The sequence below is a fragment of the Petaurus breviceps genome, unplaced genomic scaffold (genome assembly GCF_028583685.1).
Source record: "Petaurus breviceps papuanus isolate PSGF00001 unplaced genomic scaffold, PetGlider_PUasm1.0 91041, whole genome shotgun sequence".
In the NCBI taxonomy this organism is placed as follows: Eukaryota; Metazoa; Chordata; class Mammalia; order Diprotodontia; family Petauridae; genus Petaurus; species Petaurus breviceps.
The window spans coordinates 3,870,223-3,895,737 of record NW_027187400.1 but is presented as its reverse complement, the minus strand read 5'-3'; the positions used below and the strand labels follow the sequence as shown (position 1 = coordinate 3,895,737).

At 46.7% G+C, this 25,515-nt stretch overlaps 1 protein-coding gene, 1 long non-coding RNA gene and 3 other non-coding genes across 7 annotated transcripts; 1 reads left to right on the top strand and 4 right to left on the bottom strand.

The window, feature by feature from the left end:
- Positions 1 to 1,835: 1,835 nt before the first annotated feature.
- TRNAU1AP (tRNA selenocysteine 1 associated protein 1) lies at positions 1,836 to 18,123 on the top strand. 3 transcript variants are annotated; one of them, XM_069078748.1, is made up of 9 exons: positions 1,836 to 1,950; positions 4,580 to 4,677; positions 8,672 to 8,771; positions 9,473 to 9,525; positions 10,242 to 10,373; positions 12,137 to 12,256; positions 13,150 to 13,306; positions 13,739 to 13,772; positions 17,467 to 18,123. In XM_069078748.1, the coding sequence occupies exons 1-9, from the start codon at positions 1,924 to 1,926 to the stop codon at positions 17,601 to 17,603; spliced, it is 858 nt and encodes a 285-aa protein (XP_068934849.1). In that variant the 5' UTR covers positions 1,836 to 1,923; the 3' UTR covers positions 17,604 to 18,123. The 3 variants fall into 3 exon arrangements, with proteins under 3 accessions (XP_068934849.1, XP_068934848.1, XP_068934850.1); XM_069078747.1 differs by having other exon boundaries at positions 13,144 to 13,306; XM_069078749.1 differs by having other exon boundaries at positions 1,911 to 1,954; positions 13,144 to 13,306.
- A 10-nt stretch (positions 18,124 to 18,133) lies between these two features.
- Positions 18,134 to 21,210, bottom strand: LOC138154201 (uncharacterized). Its single transcript, XR_011166571.1, has 4 exons — positions 20,859 to 21,210; positions 19,643 to 19,699; positions 18,672 to 18,729; positions 18,134 to 18,367 (listed from the first exon to the last, which is right to left on the bottom strand). It is a non-coding gene; the product is annotated as an uncharacterized lncRNA (long non-coding RNA).
- Positions 18,443 to 18,516, bottom strand: LOC138154645 (small nucleolar RNA SNORD99). The gene has a single exon (XR_011166652.1). It is a non-coding gene; the product is annotated as a small nucleolar RNA SNORD99 (small nucleolar RNA).
- Positions 18,894 to 19,025, bottom strand: LOC138154640 (small nucleolar RNA SNORA44). The gene has a single exon (XR_011166648.1). It is a non-coding gene; the product is annotated as a small nucleolar RNA SNORA44 (small nucleolar RNA).
- Positions 19,892 to 20,028, bottom strand: LOC138154639 (small nucleolar RNA SNORA16B/SNORA16A family). Its single transcript, XR_011166647.1, has one exon. It is a non-coding gene; the product is annotated as a small nucleolar RNA SNORA16B/SNORA16A family (small nucleolar RNA).
- Positions 21,211 to 25,515: the final 4,305 nt, after the last annotated feature.

Here is a 25,515-nt window from a genome sequence, read left to right as displayed (position 1 = left end):
CAGAAGGTTGCTGGGTTGGCACAAAGTTGCTGGGTTATGGAGTGGAAATTTAGAAGTGCCGGTGGACCGCAATGAGTATTTCAACTCCCCCATCCACAACCAGTAAGTCAAGGGGTATGATGAACATTTGGAAAGGGATACTGTGCCATCAGGATGGACTGACTCATCTTGGTGAGACAATATGGAAGGAGACAGAAAATCCTTAAAGATGGAAGGAGGTTTGTTAATTATGGATCACATGTTCCAAGGAGCATAGTGAAAGTGGGTCAGATCTGGAGTGGGACACTGGGGAGAAAAGAGGGTTAAATCTGAGGGTAATGGGAGGTTTGAACCCTGGGGGTGTCTCTCAAGCAGGCTGGAGCAGGCTGGGGCATATATGGCCCTAGGATAGTTCTGTCAAATGGCAGGAATTCAGTCAGTCAACTTGCATTCACTAAGAGCTTACTACCTGTCAGAGGCCTTGATAAGTACTGACAATACAGGTACAAGTAGACAGTTCCTCAAGGACTTTACATTCTAATGGAGTAAAACAATACTGATATGTAAATTCCAGGGCTGGACTGAGCTTCCAGAATGAAGAGGTTTCTGGGTGACGGTAGAAAAAGTTCAAGATGCAGTCTAAAGAGGAATTAACTGCAAAGGTGGCGGCAAAGAAACAGGGATTGATAGTAGAATCAGCTGCCCAGATCGCTTCTAGAGGTTCCCAAACTTATTTGCCCTGTAGCCCCTTTAAAAAAATGCTTAGCGCCCCCCCCAATCTACTTTCTTTTAACCCTTTGATGGTTTTTAGTTTTGTTGTTTCTTAAATTTGCATCATTCCAAAAAATTACCGCTCGCCCTGATCGTTCTGTCATCCACTTTGGGAAACTAAGAGTATTGGAGAGGATCCTGGAGAGAATATGCAGGCCTGGGATCCTGTGCTGGGAGGGTGGTCGAGGTGGACTGGGCACTTTATAAATGTTATCCAGATTCAAGTGGCAAGACAATCAGTCCTTTGACTCTTTCCTAATTGATGGAGGGTCATTGAAGCATTTTTATTTTTTTTTAATTAATATTTTCCTTTTCCCCAGTTGCTTGTAAGGACAATTTTTAACAATCGAAGCATTTTAAAAATGCATCAAAGACAGAAGGAATCACTGAACAGAAGGACAGCTTTATTATGTACTATGAAAAGTTCAGTATTTTTTCAGTCCCATCCGACTCTTCATGGGGCTGTGGAAGGCGAGTGGCTTGCCATTTTCTCCTCCAGAGCACTTTACAGATGAGGAAACCGAGGCACACTGAGTTAAATAACTTGCCCAGGGTCACACAGGTCACATTTGAACTCGGGAAGATGAGACTTCCTGACTCCAGGCCCTGGCTCTGTGCACCAACTGCCCTAAGAAAAGCAAGTAGTAGATAATTAATAATAGGTAATTAATACTTGCAGTTTCGCGTACACCCCTCTATCCTCTTTTTCTGTTCTACTAGGCATGTGGAAAGGCGCATATTATCTCATGTTTGTTAAGTCCAAAACAGAAAAAAAAATTAAAATCGATCAATCATCAATCTAAGCCTGGCCCAGTCTTGCAGCCACCCTCGCCCCGCCCTCCAGGGCCGCCCTATGCAGGCCCTTCCTCTCAGCAAATCCTCTCCAAGCCCCGCCCCCAAGCGCGCCCACTCGTTAACACATTCCGGCTCCTCCCTCTCGGGAGGAAATGGAAGCCTGGCCCTGCCCCTAAGGGTCCACTTATTAGAACACTCAAGCCCCTCCCACTTGGTGCAGGATTTGAATTCGCCCCGCCCTGGAAAGCGTCGGCGGACGTGGGGGCTGAGCATGCGCCCTCGGCGGCGGCGCATGCTCAGTGGCACAGACCGGGGCGGTGCGTGCGCGGAAGGCGCCTCGGCCGGCGAGAGCCCTGGGCCGCGCGGGGTCGCGCGGGCATGGCGGCCTCCCTGTGGATGGGGGACGTAAGTGAGCACGCACGGGCAGGCAGTGGGTGCGCGGGCGGAGCTGCGGGCGGGGCTCGGGGTGTGTGTGTGTAGGCTAAGAGTCAGGGCCCCCCCCTCAGTTGGTGGCTCCGTGAGTCGAGCACTCGCCTAGGGTATGGGAGGGACTTGAGTTCGAATCTCAGCCGTGGTTCTTCCTTCTTAGTCATTTAACTTCTCAGGGCCTCAGCTTCTGCCTCTGTAAAATGGGCACTTGTGGGAGTGGGCGCAAAAGGCTTTGGGTAGTTGCTGTCTTCCTTCATCACAGAGTTTAGGATTATTAGGGATAAGTGTGGGGGCCTTGGGCCTGAAAGCGTCCCCCAAGGAGATGGGAGTACCATTCTAACAGTTAAAATAGCTAGCCCAGAGAGAGAGAGAGAGAGAGACACACACACACACACACACACACACACACACACACACACACACACGCATACGCATCTATTAAGCACTTGCCGTTTACCAGATAGTACGTTTATTAAACGCCCACTGTATGCCAGGTACTGCCCAAAGCATTGGGGGAGGGTTGAACAGAGACTAGAAAACTAAGCAGTCTCTGGGTTTTCCATTATAACGGGAAAGACCACCCATGAAGGGGGAAGGGCTTGAGGGCAGGATCTTGATCTTTATCAAAACTGCTAGAAAAGGAGTAGAGTCTTTATTTGGTGTTTAAAGCTTTCACAAGCCTGGTCCCTTCCTGCTTTCCTGGCTTCCTACACTTATCCCCCAGAAGGTGCAGTGGACACTGACCTACACAGACCTGCAGTTCCTCAGCCTGGACACTCCATGGCCAGACTCCAGACTTTTGCACCTGGCTGTTTCCCGGTGACTGGAACGCAGCCCCACTTCTGCCTCTCGGCTTCCTAGCTTCTTTCAGGACAGTGCAGTCCCACCTTTTGCAAGAAACCTTCCTTTTCTGTCTCTTCCCCCTTCCTCTAGTCCTAGCAACTTCCTCCTGTTATTACATTGTATATATCATGTATCCACCTAGTTATTTGCCTATCTTCTTCCCTACTGGAAAACAATTGGAAATTAATGCAAACAAAGGGACTAAAACATCCAAAGCCTTTGACCCAGGGATTCCACTTCAAGGTTATATCCCAAGAAGTCCACCTATGAGCATGAAAGTCCCCCACAAACACCAAAGTATTTATAGCACCACTTTTTTTGCGGTAACAGAATTAGGGGGAAAATAAAGTAGTTGCTCATGGATTGGAAAAGGTTCTCAGAGCCAAATTGTGGGCCATTAATGTGATTGTGATACTTGAATAGAATAGACTGAGCCCTAAGAAATGAGGACTGTGGAGGCAGCTAGGTGGCACGGTGAATAGAGCACCAGCCCAGGAGTCAGGAGGACCTGAGTTCAAATTTGACCTTAGACACTTAACACAAAACTAGCCTTGTGACCTTGGGCAAGTCACTTAACCCCAATTGCCCTCCAAAAAAAAAAAAAAGAAATGAGGACTGTGATGACTATGGGGAGCATGAGAAGATCTATATGAACTGATGCAGTCAGTCAAAGAATCTTGCCAGGCACTGTGCTATGTGCTGGGACAAATGGAGCAGAGCCCCCAAATTACAACAATGTAAGTGGGAAGAACCACCACCAAAAATGTTAAAATATTGTAAAATTACAAATCAAAAACATGGCTCCAAAGGAGAGATGAGAAGATACCCTTAGCCCATTCCATTGCAGGGTGGGAGGTTCACATTGGATGCATTTTTAGATTGTTTTCCATATATGGATTTGTTTTGCTGATTTTTTTTTTGTCTTTAAACATAGTATTTTTTATATGGGCTAGCTCTCTGGGAGTGGGAAGAAGAGAGGCAGATTTTGGTGATATGAAAAAGAGAAGACCAAAATAAACTTTTTTTTAGAGAATGTGACTCCCTGAGGGACTGTTTTGCCTTGTCTTTGTAGCCCCCATTCTTAGCACACAGTAAGCACTTAATAAATGCTTGCTGATTGATGGGTTGGTTGGTTGATTGAAAGTACCAGGCATTGAACTAGGTACTGGGAGAGGAATAAATAACTCCTTTCTTAAGAATGTTACATTCTACTGGAAGTGAATGACCACCAGTCTGTACATGTAAAGCAAATACTTTGTGTGGGATGAGTCAGTAACAACTGAGGAAATCCAGAAGGGCCCCCTGTAGGAAGTGATACTGAGCCAAGCCTCAAAGAGAGGTAGGGCTTAAAGGTTTACAAACTGTTTTTATTTAATTCTCACTCAAAACAGTTCACTTACTTTTTCTCATTGGATCTTTAGCACAACCTAGGGTGTTAAAATGCCCATTTTGCAGATGAGGAAACTGAGGCTGAGAGGGGCAAGGATGTGCTTGCCTGGGGCCACAGAACAAAACTAGGAAGGGTTAGAAATGAGATTCAGAACCAAATTTTCCTGCCTAGAAGTCGGCTTGCTTGGCCTTGGGAGGTAGGTATCCCAGGAATTATTTCTGTGTTTCAAATGAAGAATGTTTCAGAGAAGCTTGGTCCATGGCAGTCTCGAGGAAGGTAGGCATAGATTCTTCCTGGCTGCTGGGGGGGGCAGGGTTCAGGTGAGGTGGCGCTTTCTTCCTGGTTTCCCCCACAATGCTGGTTTTCTTGCAGCTGGAACCCTACATGGATGAGAACTTTATCTCCAGAGCCTTCGCCACCATGGGAGAGACAGTTCTGAGTGTTAAAATCATCCGCAACAGGCTCACTGGGTACTGTATTTTCCAGACTGCTTCTGTTATCATGAAGATTCTGAAATGGTTTATTGGTGCTTTCTTCTCTTCTTATATCTCTCTCCTTCCCAATCGATTCCCCTCCCCAGTACAACTCTACCTTGTAACAAGTAAATAGGGTCAAGCAAGACAAATTAGTGTGGCTGTAGCTGAAAATGTGTGTCTCCTTTGCTCCCTGTAGCCTGCCACCCATCTTCCAAGAGGCCAGAGGGCGAAAAGACAGCCAGTGTGCTTTCAGAGGGGCACTTGAACCCAGGGCTTCTTGACTCAAGTCCAACCATTTATCTACTGGCTATGTCTCTGTTTCAGTTATTATATTTTTAATAAACTTTATTTTTTCAAATTTAAAAATTACACTAAATTTTATTTAAAAGTCAAAATTCTTTCCCTCCTACCATACCACTCCCACCCACCCCCCAGTGAATAAGCAAGAAAAATAAAACTACCATTGAAACGTGTTATGGAAAAACTTTTTATTGTGTTATTTGAACCTAACCCTGTGTGACTAAGAGACCAGGCCCATTGCTTAGAGACCAATTTACACATTGGTCATGTCAAAAAAAAAAAACACACCTCAATTCCAACTCTAAATCTGTCACTTCTCTGTCTCATGTTTTATCATCGAGTCCTCTGAAATTGTTATGTGTTGTGTTGATCAGAGTTTCTAAGCCTTTCAGAAGGCTTGGTTGTCTCTACAATACTGTAGTTATTTCTCCTGGTTCTGCTCACTTCACTTTGCTTCAGTTCATACAAGTCTTCCCAGGTTTTTCTGAAACCAACCCCTTCATCATTTCTTATAGCACAATAATATTCCATCACAATCATATGCCACAACTTATTTGGCCATTTATTGATGGGCATCCCCTCAGTTTCCAAGGAAGAATAACTGTTATATTGTTTCAACTCTGAAAGACTTAGAAACTCTGATCAACAGAAGGACCCACTACAGTTCTGTTATTTCTCCACAGAAAGAGCTGCTGTGAATGTTTTGGGATATTTGGATCCCTATCCTTTTTATTTGGGGCATAGACTTAACCATTCACTTAATAGCTAATTTGGGGCCCAGTTCCAGAGTGCTCTCCAGAATGGTTGGACCAGTTCATGGCTCCACCAACAGTTCATGAATGTACCTTTTTTTCCACACAGTGCTTCCAGCATTTGTCATTTTCCTCTTTTGTCAGCTTTGCCCATCTGATGGCTATGCGGTGTTGTGCTTTAATCTAATGATTAGTGGTTTAGAGCATTTTTTTAAATGTGGCTATCAATAGCTTGGGTTTTTCCTTACAAAACTGTCCGTTCATGTCCTATGATCTCCTATGATCCTATGACAAGATCCTGTGATCTTGAGTGACTCACAAATACATCAGTGTTAGATAAATGTATTTTAGAAAATTCTTCCTTTTGTTGAACTGAAATCTGCTTCTTTGTAACTTCATAAGACCATAGATCCAAAGCTAGAAGGGACCTCAGAACATCTAGGCCATTCCTCTCATTTCATTTTTTCCTCTTAGTTCAGATATTAGGAAACTGAGGCACCAGTGGTTAAAAGTGACTTGCCCAAGATCACAAAAGTAGTATGTGTCAGAGGTGGGATTTGAACTCAGGTCCTCTGATGGGTCCCCCTGATCTTTTAGCCATTTTCATATTAATTAGCATTCAAACAGAACCAGAGCAGAGAGAAGATGAATAAGTAACTATTTGCAAAGTGCTTTGCTAAGCTTAAAATGCTATATAAATGATAGCTGCTCAAAAAAAAAAATCTGTCCAAGGCCAGGTGACGCAGCCATAACTGAGTCACTGCTCTTCTCTGGACCTTAGTCTCCCTATATGTCAAATGAAGCAGAATTCAAATGTGTTCCCTTCCAGTTTAAAACTGAATGATTTGTTCAGAGCTTTATATTTTCAAGGTAGCTTTGCATGGGACTATGGAGCTAGAAGGCCAGTGGTGGCACAGTAGAAAGAATGCTGGGCTTAGAGTCGGGAAAACTTGAATTCAAATCCAGCCTCAGATACTTACTCTGTGTGACCCCATGGCACATCACCAAACTCTCTTTGCCTCAGTTTCCCCACATATAAAGTGGGAATAATAAATAAAAAGCACCTGCCTCCCAGGGGTATTGTGAGACAGTATTTTTAAAGTGCTTAGCACAGTGCTTGGCCCATAATAGGTACTAGATAAATGTTTGCTATTATTAGCTATTAATATTACTGGCTATGTGGCCCTGGTAAAGTCATTTAACCACTGAGTGCCTTAGTTTCCTTATCTGTGAAATGGGGGTAATGACATCACCTACCTCCCTGGGTTATTTTGAAGATCAAATGAGATAATATTTGTAAAGTGCTTTGCTAAGCTTAAAGTGCTATATAAATGATAGCTGCCCCCCCCAAAAATATCTGCACAAGGACAGGTGAAGGAGCCATAACTAATCAACAATTCATGTGAAAAAGATCTGAGGTTCTTAGGGGACTGCAAGCTCAATGTGAGTTAATGTGATGTGGCAGGTAGGAAAAAAAATGCGCATTTGATCTTAGGCTGTATCATTAGAGACACGTCCAGGGTGAAGGAAGTGATAGTCCGATAGTCCTGCTGTAATCTTTGCTGTTCAGACATACCTAGAGGCCTTTGTTCTATTCTGAGTGCTTCATTTGAGGAAGGTACCATGGCCACCTGGAGTTTATGCAAGGAAAGGCTGCCACAATGGATAGGAACTGGGGACCATAGGGGCATCACTGGAAGACTTTGGGGAGGAAAGATAATTGCCATTAAGCCTTTGCAGGCTGGTGATAGCAAAGAGGAATGAGCCTTCTTCTGCTTGGCCCCAGAGGACAGAATAAGGACAGTCGGGGGATGTTGCAGAGAGGCCTACGTTTTGGCTCAGCAGTACCCGTCATGTTAAAATGCAGGGCAGTTCCTCCCTACAATCATTGGTTTCAGCCTGGATCTGTGACCTTGTGGGAGCAGAGTCATGATTGGGTACAGGATGAGTGACATGAGCTTGGGTGTCTTCCTGACTCAGATTCTCTACTGCTAGGAAACAGTCTCACCTGTCATTATTGATTAAATTAGAATTTAGGGGTTTTGGATACCTTGGGAGCCACCCCTTTGGGGTATTGAAGCAGAGACTGGGAGGCTGTCAAGGGGATTCTCATGCAGGAAATGTCTGCAGTTCTGTGACTTCGTTCTGCCATCCTGTCCCTTGCCACTACCACCAACAATAACATTAGTATTCGTATGCTATGGTAAGGGACTGTGTGGTAGAATGGGGGAGACCTGCAATTCCACCCCAGACAAACACTGGCTTGTGAGCAGATCTCTTCATGGTCCGTTGTTCTAGGCAGCTCCCCAAGACTAGAAGTCGCTAGAAAGGTGTTGAGCTGCATTTGGTGGAGGCTGGTTCCTCACCTGAGATCAGTATAATCACAGGTGTAATCCCTATCTCTTTCCCATCTACAGATCACCCCAGCCACATGTCAGGAGGACCCAAGTCAAGCCTCACCTCTTGACATGACCTTGCTGTGTGACTCTGGGCAGGTCATTCACCCTCTCTGAGCCACCAGCCAACAACACTCTTAAGTTGTTGAACCCTTAATGCTCCCCTTTGGTAGACACAGCTCCTGAATGGGGAGTTCCCTATACACACCAACTTATGTAAGAGTGGAGATCCAGTGTAATACAGAGAAAGCTCCATTAGACTGCCCGGCTTCCTTCCACAGAACTTAGATTCAGAACTGGAATAACCTTGGAGATCAGCTCATTCAGTTTACAGGTGAAGAAACTGAGACCAGTGGCTCTGGGTCACTCAGGCAGTCAGGTCTTAAGTTGCCAAGCTGGCAGTTGACTACATGTCCTCTGGCCTCCTCAGTCCAGCCCTTTTCCTGGGAAATCTCCAATTAGGGCCCCCTTCTCAGAGGTCTCTAGGTCAGGAAGTAAGCTTCTCACCCTGACCCTAATCTTGTCTTCCTTTCTCTCCAGGATCCCTGCTGGCTACTGCTTTGTGGAATTTGCTGATCTGGCCACAGCTGAGAAGTGTTTGCATAAAATAAATGGAAAACCCCTCCCTGGAGCCACACCAGTAAGGACCATGAGTTTGTCCCGGGAGCCTGAGTGAGGCGCTAGGTCACAGGGTAGACACAGCATGTAGGCCCAGAGGAGGACGCCCCTACCTAGGGCGGCCTGGTGCCTCAAGAGCACCTTGGTGTGCCCTCGTGAGGGCCCTCTGCCCCCAGGCAGGCATGCCTGGCCCACCAACAGCAGTGGCCCCAGTCAGAGAGGTTCACTGACCTGTCTGTGGCCCCGCAGTAAGTCAGTGTTGGAGGATGTCTCCACAATCAAGACCCCGCAGTCCAGAGCTTGTGTCCACTCTGACACCCTCTGTCCACCTTCAGTGTGCAGCTGTTGACCATAAGCGGAGCCATGATGACTCGTCTTGTTGTAGGATGTTGAGGAAGGGCTTTCTGTCCATGATCTCATTTGTTCCTCGAAGCAACCCTATAGGGTAGGGAGTGCAAGTGTTATTATTCCCATTTTTCAGATGATGAAACTGAGGCTCAGAGAGGTTTACTGACTTGCCTAAGGTCACCTAGCTTGTAAGTGGTGGAGCTGGAACTTGAACCCAGGTCTCCTGACTCCCCAGTCCAGGGTTCTTTCCACTGCACCACCCCACGCTGTACCAAGTTGGCACACCAGTGAGTACATCCATGGTTATTTCATGCCTCTTCTGAATGTTGTTTGGCCCTAGAGTGACCTTCTCCTGACCCTGCCCTATTGTTTCAGGCAAAACGTTTTAAACTGAATTACGCCACTTACGGGAAACAACCGGATAACAGGTGAGTCTAGGAGAGGCCTCAGGCCTGCTCCCTGTTCTGTAGCCATGGGGCATCAGAGCCCTAAGGATGGTGCTGGGGCCTGGCCTGCTGGGCGCAGCCTGTGGCTGCATTGGAAGCAAACCCAGAAAGGACCCCCGAGGCTTGTGTGACCAAGCCTCACGCGATATCCAGCTGTGACCATGTCCAGGACTTGGCTAGCTTTCTCTGCCGTCAGTTTCTTTGTCTTCCTTGAGGTTATGGCCCACACCTTCTTCTTGGGTCCCTTCCCCCCACACACATGCATGCATGCACACAGAGTATATTTATTTTTGTTTTGGCAAGGGGTGGGAGGGGGAGAGGATAAGATACGCCTCTTTCTCAGTATAAATTTCAGAAGAGGCCATAGCTCTGAGAACTCCTGGGCTCAGGACTCCCTAGGTACTCCTCTTTGGAACCCTGCAAAGTTACCCATAGCCACACTTTTTTGGGGTTTCCACTGCCGTGCCTCCCCAGAATGGCACGGGCTCAGCCAGACACACACCATGAAGCAGGGGACTACTGGAACCGTGATTCTGAGCAGTGGCAAAGGGTCTCCTTTCAACCACGAGGCCCCTCAGAAGGCCAAGGCCCCCTCCAGGCCCAGGGGAGGGCACATTGAAGTGGGTTAGGTTGACAGGGCTCTTCTCAGCTCTCCTCTGCTCTTTGTCTCTGACTGTGTCTCTCTCTCTCTCCCTCAGCCCTGAGTACTCACTCTTCGTGAGGGACCTCAGCCCAGATGTGGATGATGGCATGCTCTATGAATTCTTTGTTAAAGTCTATCCCTCATGTCGAGGAGGCAAGGTGGTCCTGGACCAGGCAGGAGTCTCTAAGTAAGGCCGTCACCCTCCCCCCCGCATCTGTCCTCGTGTCTTTCCCCTTCAGAACAGCTCAGAATTCTGAAGAAAGTTAATCAGCCAGGACGTTTGGTAGATGTAGGGGACATGCTTGGGAGGAGTAAGGGCCAGATAAACACTGGTTCCTGCAGTGAGGACCTTCAGCCTTTGAGCTGACTAATCCAGGAAGGACAAGGGTGGATTCATAGATCCCAAGGGGAAATACAAGGCTCTAAAGGGCTTTTGTAGATGTGTCCTCTTACTTGCTTTGCTGATTTTAATCAAATGAATTTCACAAAATGTCAGAGCTGGGAGGGCCCTTAGAACACAGGATGTCAGAGCTGGGAGGGCCCTTAGAACACAGGAGGTCAGAGCTGGGAGGGCCCTTAGAACACAGGATGTCAGAGCTGGGAGGGCCCTTAGGACACAGGAGGTCAGAGCTGGGAAGGCCCTTAGAACACAGGATGTCAGAGGTGGGAGGAGACCTCAAGGTTGTCTAGTCTAAGGCTTTCATTATAGAGGCAGAAGAGAGAAAGCAACTTCCTCAGGGTCGCACAATGAGCCAACAGAACTAGAATCCTGGTTTCTTGGCTCCCAGTCCAGGGTTCTTGGCCTTTGCTTTGTTCCTGTTCATGTCCCAAGGCCAATCCCACCAGACCAGGAAGGCTATTCCAAGAGAGTGCTCATGTCTTTCCTCTGGATTTCAGTTCTCTTGTCTTTAAAATGAAGAAACTGTTTAAGATGAGGAAACTCTTAAGTTTCCTTCCCTGTCCAATATCCTGTGATGCCGTATCTCAGTTTTTCTTCAACATTTACCAATTCTGGGCCTCAATTTCCCTTCTGAAGGTGATATTGGGCCACACTTCTTTTAGGGGGATGATTCTGAGCCATTCGTGCCTTGCACCCTTAGAGTCCTCCCTTTTTGGTGGCTGCCAAATCCTGAACGGGCTCCCTGAGCTTGAGAGCCTCCTCATAGAATCCTGCTTGTGTGACTAAGGCCGCAGAGAATCACCAGACCTTCGTGTCTTCTGCACGCAGGGCTGTCAGGCAGACATATGTACCTGGCTTGAACCCCAGTCTCTCTAAGGAAATTTTCATTTAGGAGCACAGCAGTTGGTTCTGTCTGGTATTGAAATATCGCCCGCCCCTCCCGCCCCAACTCAGGTTCAAGGCTACCTTTGGTATTGGTGGCCATAGAGAACATTACTAGAATAATATCCTTTCTCCCCAGCTCCTCATTCATTTACTCTGAGAATCTGAGCATCTCATCCTGTATTAGACCTTGTGGGAATGTTGAGAAGCATAAGACTTTTGAAATGGTTAAATAAATGCCAGACCAGGGGGCAAGAAATGCCACAAGGCAGCCTGTGATGCAGTGCCCAGTGAGAGGTGTGGGTTACTAGTGCCGCGAAGTCAGAGGGAAGCAGAGAGCTCCAGACCCAGAAGCCAGGAAGGCCCCTTGGGGAGTTGGGATTTGAACTTCACCATGAAGGTTGGGGGAAATTTGCCTAGGAGTGTGGACAGAGGCCATTCCAGAGGAGAGCAACATGAACAGAAGGAGGTTTATACATGGCCAGCTGACTGGGGAGGGCCAGGCTAGGAGGCAAAGCATTATGGAAGATTGAAATAAGATTCTGAGTTCCTCCAGTTCCCAGCTTAGGACTCCTCTGTGGTTTTGAAAGTCCTGCCCATTACCCTGGGAGGACCTGAGCACACTCCAAAGTGTCTGCCTGGGACTGACCTGACACTTCTTTTTCCAGGGGTTATGGCTTCGTGAAATTCACAGATGAGCTGGAACAGAAGCGGGCCCTGACTGAGTGCCAAGGGGCAATGGGGCTGGGCTCTAAGCCAGTACGCCTGAGCGTGGCTATCCCTAAAGCGTAAGTCCCGGGCCTAGGCAGTGCAGGGGGAAGGATCCATGACATTCTTGGCCCAGGATTCTTCATCTCTTTGGTTACCTCTCTGCTGGGGAGGGAGATGTAGAGCTGGGTGTAACCTTTGAGGTCATTTAGACCAATAGCCCCCTCCTTTGAAAATGAGGCAATAGGCCCCGACATCACACAGGTAGTAAGTGTGTGCCAGACCCAGATGAATCCAGGTCCTCAGAAGCTAGAGTTGCCACTCCTTCTGCTGTTTCCCACACCTTAGGGGTCTCCCCCCCTCCTACTTCACAGCTCCAAGAGGAATGCCTTCCTGTATTCAAGGCTGTATGATTACCAGAAGCTTGAGGCCCTCCTTCTTCAAAACTGACCAGTGGGTGCTGAGCCTGGGTCTTTGAAGGGGAATGGATCTGGGTTGGCTGGTTAGCCCCTCAAGGGCCACTGACCTTCTTGCCTGTATCCCATCCCCTCCTCCTTTCCCTCTCCTCCCCACCAGGGGTTTGTAGGCAGCAATTCAGAAGAGGGATTTTGGCCTCCTGGGTCTCCCCAGTATCAGGTGGTGGATAGAGTTCAGGGTGGGGTGCTGTAGTCACCCAGGATCTGTCACTTACTAGTGACCTTGGGCAAGTCTCTTTAGCCCTCAAGATCTCAGATCTTTCATCTGCAGAGTGAAAAGGTTGGCCTCGATGAGCACAGAGGGACCCTTCTGGTTCTCAATCTAGGATTCCCTGGTCAGTGACCCTTAGGAAGGAGATCAGCCCAGTCCCTGTGCTGGCCAGCAGCTCGCTGAGGCTCTGGGATTACCTCAAGCTGGCTGGGGCTCAGAGCAGGGAGAAATGATAACAAAAGCTTATCAACTTTTCTTTGTCCATTCCCTGTGCCCTAAGGAACAGAGTGAAACCCATGGAATACAGTCAGATGTACAGCTATAGTCTCAACCAGTATTATCAGCAGTATCAGAACTACTACGCACAGTGGGGTTATGACCAGAACACCGGCAGCTACAGCTACAGCTACCCCCAGTACGGCTACACCCAGAGCACCATGCAGGTACCTCTGCCTTGGCAAACCCAGCCTGACTAGGCAAGGAGGAGGGAAGGAAGGGAGCCAGCCCTGGGTCTGCACTTCCCTTTGGTGGAAGTACAGGGAGGGGGGCCCCCTTAAAGAGGGTCTTTAAGACAAAATGGTTCAGGACAAACTTGGGGAGAGGAGAGAAAAGCCATCTTGTTCTCTTCCTGGTGATCACACATAACTTCTGGGTGACACCCTCTCTGCTGAGTGGTTGTCTTCATTTCCTTTTCATTGGCAACATGAACACATTCAAATGCTTCTGTAATACAATTGGAATTGACATTTTCAAAAGAAATAGTGTTGGGGACGGGGTTCAAAGTCCGGAAGAGGCCCCCGTACTAGAGAGCTTTAGCTTTAGTGGTTGTGGATTTCTGGGGACCCTTACATGCCTCTCCCCTTTGCCTTTGATAGACATATGAAGAAGTCGGGGACGATGCATTGGAAGGTAAGGTGCTTCTTTCCCGTTCTGAGATGCTTGCCCTGTAGCCCTGTAGGCTCTGCCTCAGCCCCATCATTCTACTTTTCTGTTCTCCAAAACCGAGTCAAAAGTCTAGCAGTCAGAATTTGAACCCAGGTTTCCTGACTCCGGAGCCCCAGTTCTCATCCCTACACTGCATTACTATAGTGGTGTCCAACTAAGGGAATGGAGCAGCTGCGGACCCTGGAACCTTGGGGAATTATGCTTTGCTGGTGTTGGCCATAAATCCTGAGAGCTGAAAATGGTCATGGTGTTTCAAGGTCTCTCACTCTATAAACTCTGCCCTCCTGCCTGTTAGAGATGAGTGCCCCAGCAAAAACATAACCAAAGGCCACCAAAACGGTGACAGGGGCTGACAATGTGTGCAGCACTCCTCTGAGGTGGCCCCCACCTCTTTGCCCATCATGGTAGATCAGTATGTTGCAGTTTTATGGCGTGTTGTGGTGACACTATCTCAAGGAATTCAGTTAGACCACCTCTGCTCCAAGCACGTGCATTTATTGAGATTGATGCTCCTAACAAGCTGTCTGGGGCCCAGGAGTGACTTAGTAAGACCACACAGGCAATTTTATAGTGTAATGATGCTGATTACACAACAGAAATGATGAATATTCAAAAGGCAGGAGGGATTTGTTAAGGGATTAGGTAATGGGGAGGGGTCCCTTCTGTGGTTCCGTGACCAAACATCCTGGATGTGCTGCTTTCTCATTGGCTATCTATTGTGGTCCTGTGGTCAAGATGGATAGTTAGGTATTGTGGTCTTGGGCCAAGTGGATGATGTGGTTGCAGTTGAGTACAAGGACACACCTGTGGGTTGGATCGGGGGACAGGGGCTTGCTAGGGGCAGTCTGGGGGCCTGGGTGTGCTTAAAGCCAGATTGTGTGGTCAGATTGGGGCATGCCTGCTGTTGGGGGGCGGCCCATGAGGAAGTTAGAGTGTATTGGGATTCCATCTCTCTTAGTGTGGTTTTACTTAACATCATTGTAGTCATGTGTGTATAGCATTCTCCTGCTTGCTTCTGCTTCCATCATTCTATATCAGATCATACACGTCTTCTCAAGATTCACTTTGAGATAATTTTTTAAAAAGTTTCACGAACACATTTTTTTTCTAACTAAATCTTATTTGTTTCAGTGATCAAGCTATTTTCTCCCCATCTCCCCCACACATACACACACACAAAGGAAAAACACCAAAACCCCTTGTCACAAATAAGCAGAGTCTGACAGAACAAATTCCCACATTGGCTGTGTCCACAAACGTGCCTCCCATTTGCATCTTCTCTCTCTGGAGGCAGGAAGCACCTTCACCCTTGACCTTGTCCAGTCACGCCTGGTCAGAGTTCTTAGGGCTTTCAGAATTGTTAGAAGCGCGTTTCTTAGGAAGACTTTTTGTGTTTTTCTGCCCCATTGTCCTCAACAGTAGGCACACCATTTTAACCAGTGTTACATATGTATGATTTTGAATTAGAAACTGCTTTGGGGAATATGGTCAGAGAGATATGGAGGAGGTCCAGCATACACACCTATATGCCTCCCTTTTTGGTTTGATGAAGGGAAATAGGGGAAAACTAGGTTTCATTCAACTAATGCTGATTAAGTATACACAGTGTGCCAGGTGTATTATTGGCCCTGCTCTCAAGGAAAGAAAGGAACAAGTAATTTCCAGAAGGAGAGAGTGCTGCCCACTGGGAGGCTCATCGGGGGAAAAAAAAATTTTTTTGAAGGAATCTAGAGACTTGAGAAGGTGACTGAGGCAGGTGAGGGGCCTGCCAGCCACTGCAGAAGCCTGGCCATGGGGGACAGACTCTCCTGTAGGCCATCTCACTCGCTGGGCAGTAGTAGGAAATAGGACCGCTCTCCCTCATCTGTCTGGAAGATAACCACTGGCTGCCTTGTGGGCACACTTGGGAAGAGGCAGATGGGTCCAGGGGAAACATGTTGGCTCTGGAATTACATGACCTAAATTCATTTTGCCTCTGACAGTTAACAGTGGGCCTTGTGCCTCACTTTCCTTATCTGTAAAATGGGGGCATTGAACTAGATGACCTCCAAGGTCTCAATTCTGTAATTAAATCTTACAGTGCCCTAAATGTGAGCTATTCTCATATTCAGTAACCTGGAGTCAGTGAGTTCTAACACCCTTCAACCTTCTGGAGTAATTGCCCAGAGCTGCAGCATTATCCACGACCCCTTCTCCAAGTGTGGTCTGCGCCAGCATAGCTATTGAGAAGAGCTTACAGTCTACTGGGGAAACAGCATGCTTGCATGCATCTAAATACATACAAAATATGTGCCAAGTATACAAGGCAATTTTAGAGCAGGGCTGGGCACTCACGGTGGTGGTGGTGGTGGTGGTGGGAGATCTGGAACCCAGAGGTGATAAGGAGGAAGTATGTGCACTCCAGGCACTGGGGACACACTGGCCTCTATTACATTAATATCAGATTAGATGAACATTGAATGTTGCTTTTTATAAAAACTGAATGCTGTATTAGGAACAATATTAAACACCAATGCAAGTACCTAGGTATGTTTACTTGGTGACTAGGCCCATTTATATACATTTCAGCAGGTGAAGGATTTTAGAGGCAGTGTGGTGTGATAGGAAAAGAAGACCTGGGGTCCCTCACCTCCTGCCTTAAACCCCTCAATACCCAGGCAACTCTTTTAAAGCTGTCAGGGTGTGGAGAAGAGGCCAGTGAAATCACAGGTCCAGCCCAGTCAACTCTCTGGTGTTCCTGATAAGTTGTCAGTCCCCCTCCCTCTGTATCCCATTGTGATTCTTGGTCCTTTCATTCCTACTTACCTTCTTGTAATCCTGCTTACTAATGTGTACTGCCTTTTTTTTTTGGCAGGGAAATTGGGGTTAAGTGACTTGCCCAGGGTCACACGGCTAGTTTTTGTGTTAAGTGTCTGAGGTTGGATTTGAACTCAGGTCCTCCTGACTCCAGGGCCGGTGCTCTATTCACTGTGTCACCTAGCTGCCCCGAAATAGCTCTGTATGCATCTTTTTTTTTTTTTAAAGCAATTGGGGTTAAGTAACTTGCTCAAGGTTCTGGGTGTGGTGCTAAGTGTCTTGAGCTGGGATTGGATCCCCAGGTCATCCTGACACTGGGGCTCCCTGCTCTTACTCTCTGTGCTACCTGGCAGTCCCTTTTTTTTTAACTTTAAAAAGTTGCTGGGGTGGCTAGTTGGCGCATTGATACCAGCCATGTGACCTTGGGCAAGTCACTTAACCCCAATTGCCTTGCCTTCCCCCCTCCAAAAAGCAAAAAAAAGTTGCTTATTACTTGTATGTGCCTCAACTGATGTCATTATTATTGGTCATTAAAAATAGTGCCCCACCCTAGGTAACTGGGCTGGTGCCTGGAGTCAGGAAGCCAAGAATTCAAATCCAGCTTCAGATACTAGCTGTGTAACCTTGGGCAAGGCATTTAACCTGACTGCCTCAGTTTCTTCTGCTGGAGAATGGGGTTCGTAATCATACCTGAGGATGGAATGAGGTATTTGCAAAGCCTTTATAGGTGCCTAATACTAGCCAACAACTTTTCTGACTACTAGCTAAGGAAAGAGTGGGCCTGTCCTAGTGTGAGGAATCAACACAGGGAGACAGACAACACATAAATCTCTACTAACATGCTCTTCCTCTGACTGTCCAGACCCAATGCCCCAGTTGGATGTGAATGAAGCCAACAGAGAGTTCATGGAGCAGAGCGAGGAGCTCTATGATGCTATGATGAACTGTCACTGGCAGCCTTTGGACACAGTCTCATCTGAGATCCCCCCTGTGATGTAGCCTGGCTGAGCTCAGTTCAGTACCTCTGCAAGGACTATGGCAAGAGAAACATTGCAGACTTTTAACCTTTTTGAAATTAATTTATAACATTTTTAGTATTTGCTCAAATAGCAAGTACATTCTGACTGACATTAAAGGAAGGAAATGAGGCCTTCCAGTCTTCAAGAGATGGGCTCCCCACCACTTACAGGAGCTGGAGGATCGGACTCTCCAGCCCAGCCTGGTCTGCCCTGGGGGAAAGGGGACTAAGCAGCTGAACAGTTTGTTTAGTGCTGCCTGGAAGACCTGAAGAGGCAGCTTTGTGGGACTAGTCATCTCTATTCGAGGGTGCTCCCAAAGGCTCCAAGGAGCCCTGCAACTGTGCTGTGCCTCTTGTCCAATAACAAAGTTGCCCATTAAAGCTTCCAGCATTTGGATAATGACAAGCTCTGAATTCATTAGGCTCCAAAGGATACCAGCAACCAAACTTGTAGCTAACTTTTCTTTGAAGTATTTCAGTAAAGCCAAGTTTCCAAAAAGTTTTCAGAGAATTACAGAAATTTTTCCATGTTTATTGATATCCTCTCCCAGTGTATCCCTTCATGTAACAACCAATAAGAATTTACAAATCGTGTACTTTTCCTCCTCCTTGTTAGGCAATACCCCACCCCCCACCCAAATATTCAAAACCAATGTGAATCGATTCAGCCTGTCCTGATAGAATTCAAAAAGTAATGTGGATTGTGAGCCATCACCATCTTGTTGTAGAGGTTAAGCAGGTGCTTCTGTGGGGGAAGAAAAAGCACACAAGTAAACCAGCCAGCTCTTTCTTGGCCCCAACCTCCTCGGTTTGTGTTTGTGCCTGGTCTCAGTCCCATATCCGCAAGTGTCATCCAAATCATGTCCACCACATTGAGATTCATCCTTGACCAGTCAGTGTATAATCCAGTGGCCCCTTCCTCCCCAGCCAATCCCTGTACTTCTCACACAGGGCTTGGTATCTGCCACAAAGCCCTGTGGGCTCACAATTATGTGAGTCATTAGGACCACAGCCTCAGCACAGCTGGCCTCCAGCGCCCTGGGACTCACCTGATAAACCAATCCAACCGCCGTCCTCGGCCAGTGTGCTCCAGACTTGCTTTTGGCACTAAGGTTTAGGAAAAAAAGGATAACCTGAATTCTCTATCCCCAAATGAAGTCCAAGCCTGAAGCACCTGACTTGGTCCTTGAACCTACAAGCCACTGCAGTGACCCCAGGAGGGAGTTAGTTCCCCTACATAAAATGTCTTCCCCATACTTGTCCCTGTTTATGAATATAGGAAAGCTGAGTGGCAGCTACAGAGACAGGGTGACCTGAGCTGTCAAAGTCTTTCCAGCATGTTCTCGCATGTAGTTGGAGACCCTGTGGCTACTTCAAGCCACAGCCCTTGATGTGACATGCTGGTGCTTTTGATTATTCAGAATGTCAATTTAAGTTCATTTTGAGTTGTGTGCTGGGTGAGCCCCCTCCACACACCCCCATGTTAATCTATTCAGGGACAGGAATCCATGTGAGTACACTGGGTCTACACGTTTGGAGGGTGGCTAGCCCCTGGCCTCATTCTGTCATCCTAGAAATGCTTTCAATACCCTGAGTACCTGGATGGGGACCCTGTTACCATGCATAATGGTATGCTATGGTAAACAGTAGCTTCATAGAAAAGAGATGTGACCTGGATCAAGTTTCAACTGCAGGGTCCCCTCCAGTAAAGTATCTCTGTATCCTCACTGCCTGTCTTCAAATGTTTGCTGGTCAGTCAGGTTTATGAACCTGACCTATAATAATCACAAATTATTATAAGGCTTTAAGCAACCTATCTTTTTTTTTTGCCTTTTGAAGGGCACTTGGAGTTAAGTAACTTGCCCAAGTTTACATGGTTAGTTTTTTTTTTGTGTGGGTGTTAAGTCCGGAACAGAACTCGGGGCCTCCTGACTCCACTGCACCACCTAGCTGCCCCATAAGCAACCTATCTTAATGACAACTGTAATCAGATGCTGGCCCTCTGACCCACACCACTCACCTGCTAAGTAAGCCCAGGCCAGTAAGATTGTCATGTCCCGTTCAGCACCAAGTGTTCCTGGAAAAGAGGTGAAAATACCATCAGTACAGGTCTTCAATACTACCACCACCAGCCCCCATGCTGTGTGGAAAGAGCTGGACTCAGGGAAAGCCACTGGACCTCCTCCCTGCTCTGGAAAACGGGGCTACATTACAGCTCATAGAAAATAACGCACACACCTACCCTCACGTGCACCAGCTAACAGGCAGCCTCTGTCTTTTCCCATAATGTTGCTGTTCTACCACTGTGTTAAATAGAACAACGACCGTCGGGAAACCGTCAATCTGGGCTCCTTTTTGACTGCGACAGCTATAGGATGAACTGTGGCAGCTTCGATAAGGGCCTGGGAGCAGGGGCTGCCTCCCCTCAAAACAGAGGCACTCCCTAGGCTGGCCTCTCCCCCCTTAAAACCCCTATTCCTAGACCATCTGATCAGACCATCATTGGTGCTGGGGTTTCCTTTAGAAATGGCACCCCCACACTATCTATACACCAGCCCTAGTTAGGTACCCCAGAGGCCTGGGTTCAAGGGCAGCCCCTTCCCCAATCATGATGGGTTGATGTGCAGTGCATTGAGTTCTGAGAAATCATAGCACCACCTAACTTTATAGATTGTTTGCTGGGCCAGACACCAGGAGCCCCAAAAATGAAGTGTAAAGGCCCCTCCCGGCCCCCAATCCATCTCTACCACCTTCCTGCTCCTCCTCATCTACGGGCCCACGGATTTAAAGCTGGAAGCTTGGCAGTACCTGGCACACAGCAGGTGCTTCATAAATGTTTAACCGAATTGAAGGCACCTTTGAGCTCAAATCCTTTTAGATATGAGTGTCCAGGCCCAGATGCTACGCGATTTGCCCTAGAAAAAAATCTGCTAAAAGAGCAATATAAGCTCCAAATTCTTCCTTACTCTTTCAAAGGATTCAGAGTTGTGGAAGGAACCACGAGTTATTTGAGCCAATCGCTTCATTTTATGGAGGAAACTGAGGCCCCCAGGGGCTTAGTAAACTTGTCCAAGGTCACATGCAGGCAATGGGTGGGGGCAGGATTTGAACCTGGAAACTGACTCCAAATCCAAAGCTACTTCTCCTTGCACCCCTCCCTGCTCCAAGCCCCATCTGCAGAGCCCGGGCAGGCTCAGTCTAAGCTTCGCCGGGCCCTGGGGCTGAGGCCTACTCACCTCTCCGGGCCCGAAAGGAATCCATAGCCCGCTCCTTCCGTGTTTAGGGTCCGGGTCACGTGCCTGTGTACGCCCAGGGAGTGTTTGGAGGGGCTCCCCGATGCTCCGTCATGGCGCATGCCCAGTGTGCATCGACGTCGCACAGGGCTCACCCATGCTCTCTCCTAAACCAGCCAAGCCGCTCTTCTAGTCAAGCATTCTCCACCCGACATCTCGGGGAACCCTCGCGGAGCCATCAAGTCAGCAGGTTCCTCTCTCAGGGTTCAGAAACCCGAGTGCAAATATGCATAAACCAGCCAGCTTCATGCAGCGAGAAAGGACGAACAGCCCTCGGGAAATCCTTTATATAGCGCCGGGCCCCACCCTCTCATGCGGCCCCATGCCGCTTGCTGATTGGCTGATGTCAGGACGCACGCCGCCACAGGACTCCTGGGAATTGTAGTTCTTGTGAGCTGCGCAGACGAGTGATGTAATTTCCGGGACTTCTGGCGGTTGCACACTGGGCACGTCTTGAGTTTCCCCTTTTGTCTGTTTTGGGCCTCAGGGTTACCTTACAAGTTTTGTCTTAGGATCAAGAAGACCTGTGTTTTAATTCCACCTCAGTGGCATACTTGCCGTGTGACCTTGGACAACTTCAGCTCTCTGATCCTCAGTTTCCTCATCTGTAAAGTGGGGATAATGTTGAAATAATCTGTGTAGAATGTTTTTAAAACCTTAAATTGCGACATGTGTCACGGGCTGTTTGGGGATGTTTCTAGACCCAGGCCACCTACCTTTGATAAAACATCGCTGTTACACTTTTAAGGTCTTCGTCTTAGAGCCCTCCCGCCTATATTACCGTGCTGCAAGAAACGTTCAGTCTGCCTGCCCTCCATCATATTCCTCTTCCTGCCCAGTGCTTCTGTCCAGAGCCTGCAAAACTGCACCCCCGCTCCGAACTCCTGTCTACAGTCCCTGGGCTTCGGGTCACCTTTCCAACCAGATTCTTTGCTGTTCCTGCACAGGAACGCTCATCTCTGCCCTTTCACTGGCTGGAATGTTCTCCCTGCTCTCTGCCTCCTGGCTTCCTCCAAATCTCACCTTTCCTAAGAAGCCTTTCTTGGCGTCCTCCTTTTCCCCCAGCCCATCCTCCCCTTCCCCACTGTTCACACTGCCTGGGGGCAGGAATAGCCTTTATTTTCGCATTTTCTACTCCCTATGCTTAGCACACTGCCTAGCAGCTGGAAACGGATTAATGCTTTTTTATTCATTCCCTCAATCCACCATTACCCTGGGTAACCCAACTTCACCAGCATAATCACACTCACAAAAAAACAAAAAACTAAAAAGCTGGGTTAAGTGACGCGCCCAGGGTCAGAGCTAGTAAGTTTTGGAAGACACATGTTAACTCAAGGAGATTGTCTTCCCTATTCCCAGCCCTGTGCTCTATCCAGTGTGCCACCTAGTGGCCAGATACTGAGGTGTGCAAACACTGGTGATGTGATCTACCCTGGAGTCCTCCATATGTCCAGAGAGGCTAGGCACCAGGGCTGGGGGAGGTATTAGGACCCATACTGAGGTACCCTGAGACCTGTGTATTGAGGCACTACAAATTGCCACCAACTGGCAACTTGGCCGACCATTAGTTATTTCCTGGCTACAGATCCAGGGTGGACTGAGGAGAGGGACTTAAATCTTGGGGTGGTCTGGGGTGAGACATGGTCCCAGATCCTAGGCTAATTGTATTGGACTAAGAAAGAAGCAAGTTCAGATACAAGCAACTTCCTAGTGACTTGGAGCCCAGGAGCAAAGCAGGGTCTCAGTTCCAACTTCTAGTGCCTTCTGAAACCTGAAGAGGAATAATTCTGTTCACTCTGAAGACAGCAGAGCTTTCCAGCTGGCTGATCCTGGCAGGAGTTCACTATTGCTCAGACCTAACCTAGCTCAGGAACTTACAGAATTCGGACCAGAAGAGCAGCAGTCAACCTTTGCCCTGGATCAGAACATAATTGGAAAACTAAGAGCATACAGGTCTTCAGCCTTCGATGTCCCTGAGAGCACCCCAAGTAAGCAGCAACAGGACCCACTGAGACCTTCCCTCCAGAAATTCACAGAGTCTGGCCCTAACATCAAGACCCAAGTCAAATGGAAAAAATGAGCAAACAAAAAAAGAATCCTACCATAAAATCCCATTATGGTGACAAGGATACTCAAGACATGAACCCAGAAAAAGTGAATGACTCCAGAATACCCACAAATAAAGACTTGAAGAAAAACAGAGCTTGGGTAGAAATTCAACTAGAATTTCTGTAAGAGATGAAGCAAGAGTTCTTTTTTTTTAAAACAAAAAAAGGCAATTTTTTTTGCAAATGAAATGAAAGAGCTAGAGGAAAAAAATGGAAAAGAAATGAGAACTATGAAATAAAGAACTAGAAAGAATTAACAGCTTGGCACAAAAGATACAAAACCTTGCAGGGGCAGCAAACTCTCAGAAAAATAGAAGAATGTTCTTCTAATGTGTCTCATAGCAAAAACAACTGACCTGGAAAACAGAACAAAGAGAAAAAAATTAAAGGATTATTGGAATACCTGAATGCCACGACCAATCAAATAGTCTAGATATCATATTTCAAGAAATATTTTATTATAATATTTTCCTCCCCAATTACACGTTAAACCAATTTTTTAACATTTGTGGTTTTTTTTAAGCTTTGAGTTCCAAATTCTATTCCTCTTTACCTTTCCCTCCATCAGAGACAATAAGTAATCCAATATAGGTTATACATGTGCAGTCATGTAAAACATTCCCATATTAGTCATTTTGCACAAGAAGACTCGAACAAAAAAATGAAAGTTAAAAATACCATTATTTTCAGTCTGTATTCAGATAATATCAGTCCCTTATCTGGAGGCAGATAGTTTGCTTCATGATGAACCTTTTGGGATTGTCTTAGATCATTGTATTGCTAAGACTAGCTAAGTCATTCACAATTCTGTGTTGTATGATATTGCTCCTGGTTCTGTTCACTTCACTTTGCATCATTTCACGTAAGTCTTTCCAGATGGTTCTGAAATCATGCTGCTTGTCATTTCTTACAGCGTAATTATATTCCATCACAATCTTATAGCACAACTTGTTCAGTCATTCTGCAACTGATGGGCACTCCTTCAATTTCCAATTCTTAACCACCATACAAAGAGCACACAGGTCACGTTCTTAAAAAAAATCTCTTTGGGATATAGACCTAGCAGTGGCAGTGGAGTCAAAAGATATTACAGTTTTATAGTCCTTTGGGCATAGTTTCAAATTGCTCAATTGTATCAGTTCACAACTTCACCAACATGATACACACACACATATATATAATGGAAAGTTATCTCAAAAGGAAGATGCTAGCATTGAGGAAGAGGGGGAAGGGCCTCCTGCAGAAGGTGGGATTTGAACAAAGTCATGCAGGAAAGAAGCCAGAACAGCCAGGAAGTGAGGAGGGAGGGCATTCCAGGCATGGGAGACAACCAGAGAAAAGACATCAGGTCAGGAGATAGGACAGAAAGTGAGGAACAGCAAGAAAGCCACTGTGGTTTAATCTACAATAATTAGCTGATTTTTCAGATTCCTTTTTAGGTCTAACATGATATTATAAGGATTTAAGGGGAAACATTAGATCTAAACTTTCTTTCAGTGCCTTCCCTGAAAAGCATCTTTCTATGTTTACTAAAAATATTAGTACTCTTCACCCCATTCCCACCCAGTTCAAGTCAGGAGGTTCCCTAAATGTCAAATATGAAGAAACAAAGTATCTGGTTCACTCAATCATTCAAGACATATTAATGACTTCCCTACTAGGTTTCTGCTATGGGTGAGGATGTTTTGTGGGAATGTTAACTCAACAAAGAATTGCTTAAGAGTGTAGGAAAATGGGGCGGCTAGGTGGAGCAGTGAATAGAGTACCGGCCCTGGAGTCAGGAGGACCTGAGTTCAAATCCTGCCTTAGACACTTAACACAAAAACTAGCCATGTGACCTTGGGCAAGTCACAACCCCCATTAACCTCCAAAATGCCAGGGGGAAAAAGAGTGTAGGAAAACAACTCTGAGATTTCTATTCACACTCACTATTAAATTGTCAAAGATGACACATGTTGGAGGGACTGTGGGAAAACAGGCACACATGCACAGCTGATGTAGCTGTGAACTGGTTTAGCCATTCTGGAAAGCAGCTAGGAAATGCCTTCACAGTCACTCATTTGTGCAAACCCTCTTATCCAGAAATATCACTACTAGGCCAACACCCCAAATAAATGAAAGAAAAAAGGAAAAGGATCTCCACGTACAAAAATTATTATATCAATTCTTTTTATAATGGCAAAGAATTGTAAACTAAGAAGGTGCCCATCAATCGGGGAATGGCTGAATGATATGTGAATATAATAGAGTATTATTGTGCCATAAGAAATGATGAAGGGAATAATTTTAGAAAAATCTGGGAAGACGTATGAATTTGTTCACAGTGAAGTGAGCAGAGTCAGAAGAACATATATTCTTTAATGATAACACTGTAGAGAAAGGCCACTTTGAAAGACTTAAGAAGGTTGACAAGTCACAATCTCAGAGGACCAGTGATGAAACATTTTAGCCACTTCCTGACTGAGAGGTGAAGGATTCAAAACACAGAATAA

Coding starts and splice junctions, on each gene's coding strand:
- TRNAU1AP (XM_069078747.1), top strand. CDS start 1,924: ATGGCGGCCTCCCTGTGGATGGGGGAC. Junction 1,951..4,579: donor CCTCCCTGTGGATGGGGGAC/GTAAGTGAGCAC, acceptor GTTTTCTTGCAG/CTGGAACCCTACATGGATGA. Junction 9,526..10,241: donor GGGAAACAACCGGATAACAG/GTGAGTCTAGGA, acceptor TCTCTCCCTCAG/CCCTGAGTACTCACTCTTCG.